At 39.6% G+C, this 13602-nt stretch overlaps 4 protein-coding genes and 1 long non-coding RNA gene across 5 annotated transcripts; 3 read left to right on the top strand and 2 right to left on the bottom strand.

Annotated features, from left to right (window-relative positions):
* Nucleotides 1-566: 566 nt before the first annotated feature.
* LOC143481125 (histone H2A-like) lies at nucleotides 567-962 on the top strand (the record flags this gene model as incomplete). Its single annotated transcript, XM_076979069.1, has 1 exon — nucleotides 567-962. A coding segment is annotated over one exon (375 nt), but the record flags the coding sequence as incomplete, so codon positions are not given.
* A 606-nt stretch (nucleotides 963-1568) lies between these two features.
* Nucleotides 1569-2062, top strand: LOC143480764 (histone H3). The gene has a single exon (XM_076978595.1). It carries the CDS (start codon nucleotides 1600-1602, stop codon nucleotides 2008-2010), a length of 411 nt encoding a protein of 136 aa, XP_076834710.1. The 5' UTR covers nucleotides 1569-1599; the 3' UTR covers nucleotides 2011-2062.
* A 2777-nt stretch (nucleotides 2063-4839) lies between these two features.
* Nucleotides 4840-5558, top strand: LOC143480933 (uncharacterized). Its single transcript, XR_013121917.1, has 2 exons — nucleotides 4840-4952; nucleotides 5266-5558. It is a non-coding gene; the product is annotated as an uncharacterized LOC143480933 (long non-coding RNA).
* Nucleotides 5559-10387: 4829 nt separating this feature from the next.
* LOC143480855 (histone H2B 1/2) lies at nucleotides 10388-10820 on the bottom strand. The gene has a single exon (XM_076978713.1). It carries the CDS (start codon nucleotides 10788-10790, stop codon nucleotides 10416-10418), a length of 375 nt encoding a protein of 124 aa, XP_076834828.1. The 5' UTR covers nucleotides 10791-10820; the 3' UTR covers nucleotides 10388-10415.
* A 1585-nt stretch (nucleotides 10821-12405) lies between these two features.
* Nucleotides 12406-12858, bottom strand: LOC143480951 (histone H4). The gene has a single exon (XM_076978820.1). It carries the CDS (start codon nucleotides 12854-12856, stop codon nucleotides 12545-12547), a length of 312 nt encoding a protein of 103 aa, XP_076834935.1. The 5' UTR covers nucleotides 12857-12858; the 3' UTR covers nucleotides 12406-12544.
* Nucleotides 12859-13602: the final 744 nt, after the last annotated feature.

Genomic DNA, 13602 nt, shown 5'->3' with positions numbered 1-13602 from the left:
CAACATATGGACATGTACACAGTAATATTCTATTGTATGCTATATTTTTTAATTTGCCAATCTCTCCTGTCCTTGTCATACATATGCGTGTACCCTGAATAGCTTAGAAGATTTCTAAAACTTTATTCAATATTGAAATGCATATACGAAGGACAACAAGAAAAGACGTGCCACATGGAGTGTTGCAGGGGAAAGAGATGGAGGCTGGCTTTGGATGTCGACCGCTTCGGGTTGGTTATTCGTCATGCCTTCTTTAAGCCAATAGGAGAGCAGCTTATTTAGCTATATCTCCAGCGCTCTTTGAGCAGGCGTGATTATTTCGTCTTTGCTTACAGCGCTGTGGTTGACATTATGAGTGGCAGAGGCAGGACGGTCGATAGAAGGACAATTAACACACTGCCATGGGACATTTTGGATTTTTGATAGTGAGTAATTGAATGTAAAGGAAAAAAAAAAAAAAAAAAAAAAAAAAGGATGTATGTGTGTATTTTGTTTATTGGTGTATATTCCCACATGTTTTTTTTTTGAATAGCTGTTGAAAATCAATAATAAAGATTCAGTAAAAAAGCAAGACCGGTGGTAAGGCTAGGGCCAAGGCCAAGACTCGTTCGTCTCGCGCCGGACTGCAGTTTCCTGTGGGCCGTGTACACAGGCTTTTGCGCAAGGGTAACTACGCCGAGCGCGTCGGTGCCGGTGCTCCCGTCTACTTGGCTGCCGTGTTGGAGTATCTAACTGCTGAGATTCTCGAGTTGGCAGGCAACGCCGCCCGCGACAACAAGAAGACTCGTATCATTCCTCGTCACCTGCAGCTCGCCGTGCGTAACGACGAGGAGTTGAACAAGCTCTTGGGAGGAGTGACCATCGCTCAGGGTGGCGTGCTGCCCAACATTCAGGCTGTTTTGCTGCCCAAAAAGACCGAGAAGACCGTTAAATCCAAGTAAATTTCCCTTCTGTTTTCAGAATCCAACGGCTCTTTTAAGAGCCACCCACATCGACTTATGAAGTGCAACTTTTCATTCATGCAGATTTTAGTATGTGCTCTTGTCATTATTGGATGCTGCTGTTTCACGTCTAAGCATTCGCACACTTCGTTTAAATGCGCACAATCACTCTAATGTTGCATATGCACATATGAATTTATACGTGTGCATAAAGACAGACATGATGTTGCTCCTATGAACAGAATATAGGACAGTAAGCATAAGCTGCTGGCAACTAATGATGAAAGCCAGCATGTTGGTACCATGATCCTACATTTCTCACCTGCTAGAGACATAAAATAACAGTGTTATACCTGCAGAGTCTGTTTTTAAGCAGATTGTATGCGAATTAAGGAGACTGATTATGGTACATTATGGGCAGAAAAATCCAAACAAAGTCTTGCCGTGAACCCGCCTGAACCCGCGTTTTTTTAATGTGCGCGCTCTAGAGTACGGGCCAATTGTCGAGCGGTGACGCACACTTGATTGTCCAATGGATGGTCTTCGTGTTGAAGACGCCCAATGAGCGCTGGTCGTCGTTAGGGCTTAAAAAGGACGTCGCCTTACTAGGTTCCTATTCTCGTTCCTCCTTGTTGGTGAACAGTCGACTTCTGTCACTATGGCACGAACCAAGCAGACCGCCCGTAAATCCACCGGTGGCAAAGCCCCGAGGAAGCAGCTCGCCACTAAGGCTGCTCGCAAGAGCGCGCCGGCCACTGGCGGCGTGAAGAAGCCTCATCGTTACAGGCCCGGTACTGTCGCTCTGAGGGAGATTCGTCGTTATCAGAAATCTACTGAGCTGCTGATCCGTAAGCTGCCTTTCCAGCGCCTGGTGAGAGAAATCGCTCAGGACTTCAAGACCGATCTCCGCTTCCAGAGCTCCGCTGTCATGGCCTTGCAGGAGGCTAGTGAGGCATACCTGGTTGGTCTGTTCGAGGACACTAACTTGTGCGCCATCCACGCCAAGAGAGTCACCATCATGCCCAAAGACATCCAGCTGGCCCGTCGCATTCGCGGAGAGCGTGCTTAAACAGCGCTCGGAGTAAAAGCCCCAAAAACACAAAGGCTCTTTTCAGAGCCACCTAATTGTTTCACTGCAAAATGAGCAAGTTCACTCAGCAGAGGAATGATTGTCTGAAGCTAAATAAGACTTAAACCATGAAATTGCTGTTTTCACATCTATCTAGTATGAATGAATTATTTTGATCAGCATTGCTATGTTGAGGCCTAAACCCTCACTGAAAGATTTCCTTTAACTGGTTCTGAATCAGGTATTCATGAGCTTAGTTGTTAAAACCTTTTCTCAGATCTTTGAAATAAATGGCCTGTCAAGTTTAGTCGTTTTGATAAGTGGTAGGATTACTGCTCATTTGAATGATTTGAATATATAGCAAATGTTCAGGAAAGAGTTTTTTTTATTTAGTAAAGGATCAATTGCTATAGGGAGAATTGTTTTTGAGAAAGTGTGTAGGCAACAAATCTGGTAAGCAGGATAAGAGATGAGCCCTTCAATTTAAAATGATGTGTCCTTGGTGTCATTTCCAACATACATAGATTCACCATAGACACCAGTGATCGAGTTCTTATACGCAACAAAATTCACATGAAGCAACTGTACAGGGAAGCCTTGGTTCAATACGATCTATATATTGCACAATACATAATTATTCATTTTTGTAAAACAAGAGTTTTGTTTTTACAGTGAACAGCATTTTCTTTTGTGGACAATAAATATTATGTTTATAGAGGTTTTGTGAATTGGGTTTTGATGAAGAAGGAAGACGACAAAAAACAAAGAACACAATAACATTCCTAACCATTCATAAATGACCCATTGAATCAGAGATGTCAGGAGCAATAGTTGGTTTTACAGAACCACTGTTGAAAGAATAAGAATGAAAGTGAAAATTATTTTGTAATATTAATTATCACTGTTAGTATGTTTTGTTTGTGTCCATGTCAGCAAATGTGTACGTGAAATCTGAGAAACCAAGATATGACAGAAAACAAATTATGAAAAGTTATCCACAAGATAGCAGACAGCTGAACTCTTACAATAACAGTAAATCCATTAAAATAATACGGGGAGGCCTTCTCATTTGTTTACCCCTCACCTTCTGTATTGTGTTCTGGGGGGTATTCCAAGAAGCGGGTTTAACAAACTCTAAACTTAACCCTGAACTCGGAGTTGTCTTACCCCGATCTGACATACTCAGAGTTTTCGGTTCCAAAACGGCGGATCGGAGTTAAAGTAATCAGGATCGCTCAACTCTGAGTAGCTTAACCCAGACAGAAGCGCGTTCACGCGTAACTATGAAAGGCATTCTTAATGGAACGCAGATAAATAGGATTTATCATAGACTTAAACGCGAACATCGTATTTCACACCACTGTAGCTTGAAATATTAATGACTGCGTATGCAGAATATTTAGATATTATTAAACGTAAATGTAATACTGCGGTAGCTGCTAGAGAAAGGCAGTCAGCATGTCAAAAAATTGCCAACAGAGTTAATGCGTGAGTGAAGGGTGCGATTATATTATTATTTTCTCCACCTTTATAATACTGTATTGAGTTTTTCAATATTTTTTTATTGAACACTTACTAATTCCAGGTCTAATCTGAGTGGTGTGAAACACACATGGCATCAGATAAAAATGAAGTATAAGAATATTGTACAAAGTGGTATGGCTGTACATAACTATATCTTATTCTTAAAATATAAAATATATTTATTCACAGGAAAAATGAAATAATGAAACATAACAGTGAATTTGACTGTAATGTATATTAAAAGGTTACAGGGTGGATGGTGGGGTGGGTGGTGGTGCATGATTTAATGTGGAAAGTAGTGATTGCAGATGGAGTCTCTGACAACTCCACCATCTCTGTTGTCACCCACATGCATGTAAGGTTCCTCATCTGTGGGCATGTCAGAGATGGTAGGCTGTTGCTCTTCCTGGATGGTTGCAATGTTGTGTAATACCACATATGCCATTATTATGTGGCACGCCCTATCAGGGGTTACTCTGAGCCCCTTCAGGCACTGGAACCTGGCCTCGAGGATTCCTAGGGTCATTTAAATTCTTGCCCTGGTTTTGCTGTGGGCCTGATTGTAGCGGGACTGTGGTCCAGGTGCAGGATCTGAATAGGGAGTCATAAGGTAGGCCTATAGGACAGGCAGGGATACCCTCTGTCTCCATGAAGGAGGCCGTCATGTCCTATAATCACACTAGGGTTTGCAATGATTTAACTATTACACTGCATGTGAACAACTAGCAAAACTACCGTAGGCCTACTCTGTTCAGATTTGTTGTACAGTGTGGAATCATACATGGATCCTGGCCATCTGGCTTCAACATTTGTGATGAGGTGGGAAGCATCACATATGATCTTGATGGGAAGAACGGTCAGTTACAATAGCTACGTTATTTTTGTTACCATTAAAGATAAGTACATTATTCATTAAGGATGATAAAGGTTAGTACCTGTACATTAATGCTATGGATGAATTTTCATGTTCTAATGGTGCTGGAATAGGTAGCATATGTAGGTTCCATCAATACAGCCAATCACTCTAGGAAATCCTTAAAATGTAAATGGAATGAAGTTCGTTATATATTGCTTCTCCTTTGCTTAATTTCTTTATTTTCCGTGTGAAATAAAGACAAACCAATGATGCTGTGGAATTCCTCTTTGATGTCCATAACTGGCTTAAGCCCAGGAAACACCACAAAACCGGGCACTAGTCATTTTCATGCCGGACATAGTTTTCGGACAGACCGACTGTGTTGTCGAGTGTTTAGTAAATGTATTTGAATATGGTGACTGTACCTTTAAGAGATACAGCCACACTATGTCATGTGATTAACCAGGAAGCTAGGTGGAGAATGAGTGTTTGAGTGTTATCAATGTGCTCAGTTAATCCAGTCACATCTGCATTCATCTTCGCTCTAAATGTGGCATCGTGGGTATGTTATGTTTAATTTCATTATAGAGTATTATGTTCACAGTATTTCTAGTTTGTTAAGTTGACTTAGATCATTTCTAATGTTCCTATGCAAGATTAAGGTATTAGTTTACCGCTGATTCATAATCAGACCAAGCTACTGTAATAAACTAGTTAAGAGTATGGTTATAAATATACTTTAAATATTACATGTCACTGGGTTGAGTTGAATTGTGTTAAAACTGTAACAGTTGAGAGTCATGTGCAGTATCATTTAATTTACTTTGATTAATCATCTTACACTGAATAAGTGATATATCTTTTTGTGTGTTTAGTTTTACACTTCCTTGATGTCAATAAACCTGTGGATAAGAAGACAACATTCCTCAGAGTCTTGATATTCAAGAAGAGTTAACTGACTGTCTAGATGCATTGCTGCATGCACCGAGGGCAGTACACCGACACAGTAGCTTTGCTGACAGATTCCGCATCTCCTACACTATAAAGAAAACTTCCACTAGCAAAAAACGAAGACCGATATATAACTATCTGGAGAGAATTTAGGGCTGATCCGCGATGTGTAATATTTGAAATGTTATTATAATAATAAAGTAATGGATGTAAGTAATGGATTGTGCTGAAAACGATAACGTTCATTAAAAAAATAATCCGAAAATGATAGTAGGCCTATGTCTATTCGGGGTTTTATAAGGCGTTCCCGACGAAGAACTCAGCAAATAAACTGAGCTTCAATATCCACATGATCTTCGAGGAAAAGACACGTCATGATGACGTGTTTGTAACTCTGGGTCAGGTCCAAGTTAACCTGCCAGCGAGCAGGGGGGTATTCCAGAAAGCGGGGTTAACAAACTCTAAACTTAACCCTGAACTCTGAGTTGTCTTACCCCGATCTGACATACTCAGAGTTTTCGGTTCCAAAACGGCGGATCGGAGTTAAAGTAATCAGGGTCGCTCAACTCTGAGTAGGTTGACCCAGACAGAAGCACGTTCACGCGTAACTATAAAAGGCATTCTTAATGGAACGCAGATAAATAGGATTTATCATGGACTTAAACGCGAAAATCAGCCGAGCATCGTATTTCACACCACTGTAGCTTGAAGTATTAATGACTGCGTATGCAGAATATTTAGATATTATTAAACGTAAATGTAATACTGCGGTAGCTGCTAGAGAAAGGCAGTCAGCATGTCAAAAAATTGCCAACAGAGTTAATGCGTGAGTGAAAATGATATTTTTATATTTAGCAGAAGGGTGCGATTATATTATTATTTTCTCCACCTTTATAATACTGTATTGAGTTTTTAAATATTTTTTAATTGAACACTTACTGATTCCAGGTCTAATCTGAGTGGTGTGAAACACACATGGCATCAGATAAAAATGAAGTATAAGAATATAGTACAAAGTGGTATGGCAGTACATAACTATATCTTATTCTTAAAATATATTCTAAAATATATTTATTTACAAGAAAAATGAAATAATGAAACATAACAGTGAATTTGACTGTAATGTATATTAAAAGGTTACAGGGTGGATGGTGGGGTGGGGTGGGTGGTGGTGCATGATTTAATGTGGAAAGCAGTGATTGCTGATGGAGTCTCTGACAACTCCACCATCTCTGTTGTCACCCACATGCATGTAAGGTTCCTCATCTGTGGGCATGTCAAAGATGGTAGGCTGTCGCTCTTCCTGGATAGTTGCAATGTTGTGTAATACCACATATGCCATTATTATGTGGCACACCCTATCAGGGGTAACTCTGAGCCCCTTCAGGCACTGGAACCTGGCCTTGAGGATTCCTAGGATCATTTAAATTCTTGCTCTGGTTTTGCTGTGGGCCTGATTGTAGCGGGACTGTGGTCCAGGTGCAGGATCTGAATAGGGAGTCATAAGGTAGGCCTATAGGACAGGCAGGGATACCCTCTGTCTCCATGAAGGAGGCCGTCATAGTGTCCTATAATCACACTAGGGTTTGCAATGATTTAACTATTACACTGCATTACACTGATTTAACTATTACACTGCACTACCTCAGGCCTACTCTATTCAGATTTGTTGTACAGTGTGGAATCATACACGGATCCTGGCCATCTGGCTTCAACATTTGTGATGAGGTGAGAAGCATCACATATGATCTTGATGGGGAGAACGGTCAGTTCAATTCAATTCAACTTTATTATCATTATGCTGAAACAGGGTTGTACAGCACAATGAAACACTTTTAGGCTAGGCCTCAGTGCAATTACATACTACAAAATATCACAGCAGCAATTACATACAACATAGTGCAGGACAACATAGTGCAAGACGGTCATGGTGCAAGCCAGGCAATAGACATTAAATAAGCAAGGTAAAAAAATGTAAAATAGATAACAGTATAAGGTATGAAATATAAAAATATAAGTACAGTATGTACAGTGTGTGAGGTAGGTAAATGGGACAGGGATAAAGTGCATGGTGCATGGTGCCAAAGGGCTGGTGGACTGGTCTCTGGACTGGTGGCAAATCTGAGATATAGTCAGGGGGAGGTAAGTCTATATATGTCCAGTTTGAGGGAAAGTGGCTGGTGGCAATAGCTACGTTAGTTTTGTTACCATTAAAGATAAGTACATTATTCATTAAGGATTATAAAGGTTAGTACCTGTACATTAATGCTATGGATGGATTTTCTGTTTATGTAATCGCCTTTATGTTCTAATGGTGCTGGAATAGGTAGCATATGTAGGTTCCATCAATGCAGCCAATCACTCTAGGAAATCCTTAAAATGTAAATGGAATGAAGTTTGTTATATAGCCTACTGCTTCTCCTTTGCTTAATTTCTTTATTGTCCGTGTGAATTAAAGACAAACCTACGATGCTGTGGAATTCCTCTTTGATGTCCATAACTGGCTTAAGCCCAGGAAACACCACAAAACTGGGCACTAGTCATTTTGATGCCAGACATAGTTTTTGGACAGACCGACATACAGTAGCTTTGCTGACAGATCCCGCATCTCCTACACTATAAAAAAAAATTCCACTAGCAAAAAACGAAGAGCGACGTATAACAATCTGGAGAGAATTTAGGGCTGATCCGCGATGTGTAATATTTGAAATGTGACGCTTAATAATTTTATTGACGTAAGTATTGGATTGTGCTGAAAAACGATAACGTTCATTAAAAAAATAATCCGAAAATGATAGGCCTATGTCTATTCGGGGTTTTATAAGGCGTTCCCGACGAAGAACTCAGCGAATAAACTGAGTTTCAATATCCACATGATCCTAGAGGAAAGGACACGTCATGATGACGTGTTTGTAACTCTGGGTCAGGTCCAAGTTAACCTGCCAGCGAGCAGGTTAGCTTCAGAGCATAAGTTGCTACAGTAACTGACTCCGGTTCTCTTTAAGCTCGGTTTCTGGAACGGAAAACCTCGAGTTTCCGTGAACTCTGAGTTAACTTACCCGGGTTTTCTCGCTTAACCCGCTTTGTGGAACACCCCCCAGGTTAGCTTCAGAGCATAAGTTGCTATAGTAACTGACTCCGGTTCTCTCTAAGCTCAGTTTCTGGAACAGAAAACCTCGAGTTTCCGTGAACTCTGAGTTAACTTACCCGGGTTTTCTCGCTTAACCCGCTTCTTGCAACACCCCCCTGTACTTTGAATTGATGTGTTTGAAAACTGCTAATATTATTGCCTTATTATTCTTCATTCTATGTAAAAAAAAAAAATCTAAAGAACATTTTGAAGTTCTATTTTAAAAATAAGGAGTAAAGGATTTTATATGCTGTGATTCTATAAGTTATGGAGGGCTGTACAAAGAATTTACAACTAATGAAATGTAACAAATGGAAATCATGTCAATGTGGGCAATGGACATTACAACATAATAGTCTGCAAGATGATGTGATGTGCTTGGCTAGAGCAGAGCCTATAGTCAAATATATATTATATATGTCACATAGCCTAAGCATATTAACACAAGGCTAATGGGGGTGTGTTCAGCATGTACCCACCTTTAAAGTACCGAGGAAAGAGAAGATGGAAATATCCACTGTACATGGACCATAAGATTTAAATACCTCTTTCAGTGAAAAGTGTGGGTGGCTCCTAAAAGAGCCTTTGGGTTGGTTAAGTTGCACTATTCGGCCATTTACTTGTTTTATTCAGGAGTGTTTGTGTAAATTAGTGTACTAGAACAAACTTATTTAACAATATGTATGCTTAATGAACACTCTAATACAATGTACCTGTGTAAAGAATAATAATAAACAATGTCAATGTGTATGAATGTGTGTGTTATATGGCAGATGGCAGTTCCTTTGTTACAACCTAACCCACTACCAGGGAAGGTTACAACACATGCTGGGGTAAATTGTAACAACAAAACAAGCAACAGAGGCCACACCATGCAATATGCTTCAAAAAGAGGTTTTTGAAATAAAATAATGAAAGAACAATCCAGAACAATATCTCTCTCTCTGTGACTGACCATAACTCGTATCCACTTGGCTTTGTTCAAGTGTGTGTGTATGTGTGTGTATGTGTGTGTATGTGTGTGTGTGTGCTTAATGAACACTCTAATACATTGTACCTGTGTAAAGAACATGGAGGTCAAATAATAAGCAATGTCAATGTGTGTGTGTGTGTGTGTGTGTTATACGGCAGATACCATGTGTCTTCACAACTGATCTGACTGACTTGCCCTTCTTTGTGACCTCAGCAGATGCTTTTTAAAAAAAATATTTGCAGGCTCACCACTGTCAGTCTTTCTTTTTCACTGCCTAGGCATTCTGTAAAATAATTAAAATCAAAAATGTTTTCTTAGTAAGGTGATGGTTGTAACACTTTATAAAGCTGTGTTACAACCCACCCCACCCCTGTCTGCCATTGTTTAGCTAACTGTATTTGCAAGGTGATTAACTGTTGAAATTAACAGTGCAAAAATGCATCACAATTTACCAGAGAAACTAGTTTAATGTAATAGAATTCACATGGTTTTATCTGCAACAGTATAAGTACTAAACAAAAAATAAAGTCTTGATTCAGAAATTTATTTCTTACCTCGAAATCAATTTTTTTTTCTTCATGGAATCTGCATGTGCCTGTTTCCATCCTTGATATTTACCATATGGGACCAGGGAGAAATTGGGTAAATACCGGAATGATCATATGACTAATATCTGATCCATGATCGGTGGAGTTGATGGTGTTACAACTCTACCCCTGTAGTATATTAAAAATACTGTCCTTTCTCACACGTCAACATGCAGGTGTATTTGAACACACACGCACATATACTCAAGCTGAGATACTGAAAAATAAAACGTACAGCAGTGAATCGATTTTAACTACAATTACTTGCATTTTCTTGATTTTTTTATTGTGCAAACACATTCGCGAGGGAAAAACTCTTTGGGTGAAAGTGTGGGTGGCTCTTAAAAGAGCCTTTGGGTTGGTTAAGTCGCACTATTCGGCCATTTACTTGGAGCTGGTGTACTTGGTGACGGCCTTTGTGCCCTCAGACACGGCGTGTTTGGCCAGTTCACCGGGAAGCAGCAGGCGCACGGCGGTCTGGATCTCCCTGGAGGTGATGGTAGAGCGCTTGTTGTAGTGGGCGAGACGAGAAGCCTCACCAGCGATGCGCTCGAAAATGTCATTGACGAAAGAATTCATGATTCCCATCGCCTTGGAAGAGATACCGGTGTCGGGGTGGACCTGCTTCAGAACTTTGTACACGTAGATAGCGTAGCTCTCCTTCCTGGTCTTTCTGCGCTTCTTGCCTCCTTTACTGGCCGTCTTGGTCACGGCTTTCTTAGATCCCTTCTTCGGGGCGGACTTTGCTGGCTCAGGCATGATGCTCGGTGATGAGTGAAACACCGTTGAATGAACAACAACTCCAGCACCTCCTACATTAAGAGTTTGGTATTCTAATTAGGTCACGCCCTCCCTCCACGGTCATGACTAAGCATCATTGGTCAAAAACAAGCCCTCCTCTGACAGGACCTGCTATCCTGGCTCCGCCACCCCACTGTGCCGTAGCGTTTACCTCTTAATCCCGCCCAGCCATTTCTGCCTTCAACTTTCAAACGAAAACTATGATAGAGCATCAAAATCTGTTTAGTTCTGCTTGCGCAAGGAATTTCTAGCTTTTCATTTTATTAGACTAAAATTCTTTGGATGTGGTTCTAAACTAGCTAGGTCATAACTTTGATTATCATTACAAAAAAAAAAAAATCTTTATTTGTATAGTATCTTTCATAGATACATGAAACTCAAAGTTCTTTACAAAATAAATAAAAAACATAAAAAACCTAAAGAAAAAAGGAAACAAACATAATAAAATAATATAATAAAATGACAAATTTATTAAAATAGACAAAGTAATGTAATAAAGTAAATAAGACGACTTAAAATAATTAGAACAGACATAGAATGTTAAATAATGTCATAACGTCATAAAATTATTTACCATTAGAGTTTCAATAATGCAGTTTCATTGCATTATTTTGTCATAAAGCGTCTCCATTTATTTTACAAAACGTGTTTCAGGATTCGGAGACTACAACGTGCATTTTAAATTGTGGCAAATACTGGTATTACACGGCAAAGTCGGACATTTTGTGTGATAAATTGTGTGTACGGTTTATCTGGGGAAATAACAGAAGTAGACTGAGTGAATGTATAAAATGAGGAATGATGTACGCTTCGGAGCTGTAGAAATTGGAAGACAGTTAAAGATCGTCTTTACAGAATAAATAAATAAAAAACATTAAAAGAACCTAAATAAATTAGTATATGGGGACTTTCAGTTTAAATATAGGAATCAGAACCTTGATTGGTGTACATCTTTAAATTGTAATTAGAAAACTGCACACATCTTTGGTGTTAGCGGGTCAAAAACATCATCCAATGTTGTTAGTCACCCCTTATAACAGTAGCCTATGTATTTAAATGCACATAAAGACCTTTTTCAATGTTATTTTGTTCCATTCACTTTCTCAGAATAGAACACTGGTTTTAAATGAACAAAATTTTACATTCACCATAGTGAGGAAAATGAGTCTAATAATCTAATATCTAGTCAAGTCAACTCAAATTTATATATATAGTGTATACGTATGTTATATGTGTAGGATCACTCACGTTTAAATAATTGGCACTTGTGGTTACTAGTTAGGTCATAACGCTGTTTTTTATTGCATTATTTCGTCATAAAGCGTCTCCATTTATTTAATATGTCCATTTATTTAAATGTTTTAGGATTCAGAGACTACAACGTGCATTTAAAAACTGTTGTAGTACACGGCAACGTCGGACATTGTGTGTTAAATGGTGTAGAAATTATCTGGGGAAATAACAAGTAACAGTTCATGTAGCCTATAAAATGAAATGGTATAATGTGTTTGCAAGATCCAAACATGTCAAACATTATAATATTAAAAGATTTTAATAAAAGTACCTTCAAAAAGCAAAGTCGGACAAAACGTTCTCTGTGCGCGTTTAAGTAATTGACGCTTGTGGTTACCAGTAAACGCATGAAACAGCTCTTTAAATGAGTATATGGGTGGCTCTTAAAAGAGCCGTTGGTTTCGTGTCGAGTTGAGCGTTTAACCTCCGAATCCGTACAGAGTGCGTCCCTGGCGTTTCAGAGCATAAACCACATCCATAGCGGTGACGGTCTTTCTCTTGGCGTGTTCGGTGTAGGTAACCGCGTCCCTGATAACGTTCTCCAGGAACACTTTGAGCACACCACGGGTCTCCTCGTAAATCAGACCGGAGATACGCTTGACACCGCCACGACGAGCCAGACGGCGAATTGCGGGTTTAGTAATGCCCTGGATGTTGTCACGGAGAACCTTGCGATGACGCTTAGCGCCTCCTTTCCCAAGACCTTTACCACCCTTACCTCTTCCAGACATCGCTAAACGTTTCTTTAACTACTTACGGAAAAGAGAAACAATAAAGCTGCAACACCCAGCGCGCCTCTGTTATACTTCTCTACAGGACCTCTTTGAAGACACTGGCGCACTGGAGGAGGCGGAGCTAAATGCCACGTTCCTCCAAAGCCTCCAGCACCACATTTAGACCAACTGGAACAAGGACTCCATGCTAAGTCACAAAAAGTACAATTTTACAATTTGAGATAGTTTAGGCAAGCACAACAAACAGCAAATAAAAGGGAAAAGAGAAAGCAAAGAAAGACAGCAACAGCCGGCCTACAACTCTTACTGTTACTACTACTGCTAATAACAAGAATAAGACTTGGCATAGAAGTACACTATATTGCCAAAAGTATTTGCTCACCCATCCAAATGATCAGGATGAGGTATTTCAATCACTTCCTTGGCCACAGGGGTATAAAATTAAGCACCTTTGCATGCAGACTGTTTTTACAAAGTATTTGTGAAATAATGGGTTGTTCAATGAATCCAGCATGAAATTGTAATAGGATGCCACCTGTGCAACAAATCCAGTCCTGAAATGTCCTTGCTCCAAAATATTCTGCAGTCAACTGTCAGCTGTATTATAAGAAGATTGAAGTGTTTGTGAACCACAGCAACTCAGTCACTAAGTATTATTTTTTATTATTATTTTTTATTTATTTAACTTTATTTAACCAGGAAGGTCCCATTGAGATTAAAATCTCTTTTTCAAGGGAGTCCTG

The sequence above is a fragment of the Brachyhypopomus gauderio genome, chromosome 17 (assembly GCF_052324685.1).
Source record: "Brachyhypopomus gauderio isolate BG-103 chromosome 17, BGAUD_0.2, whole genome shotgun sequence".
NCBI classification, from domain to species: domain Eukaryota; kingdom Metazoa; phylum Chordata; class Actinopteri; order Gymnotiformes; family Hypopomidae; genus Brachyhypopomus; species Brachyhypopomus gauderio.
This window is presented reverse-complemented; position numbering and strand designations above follow the sequence as displayed.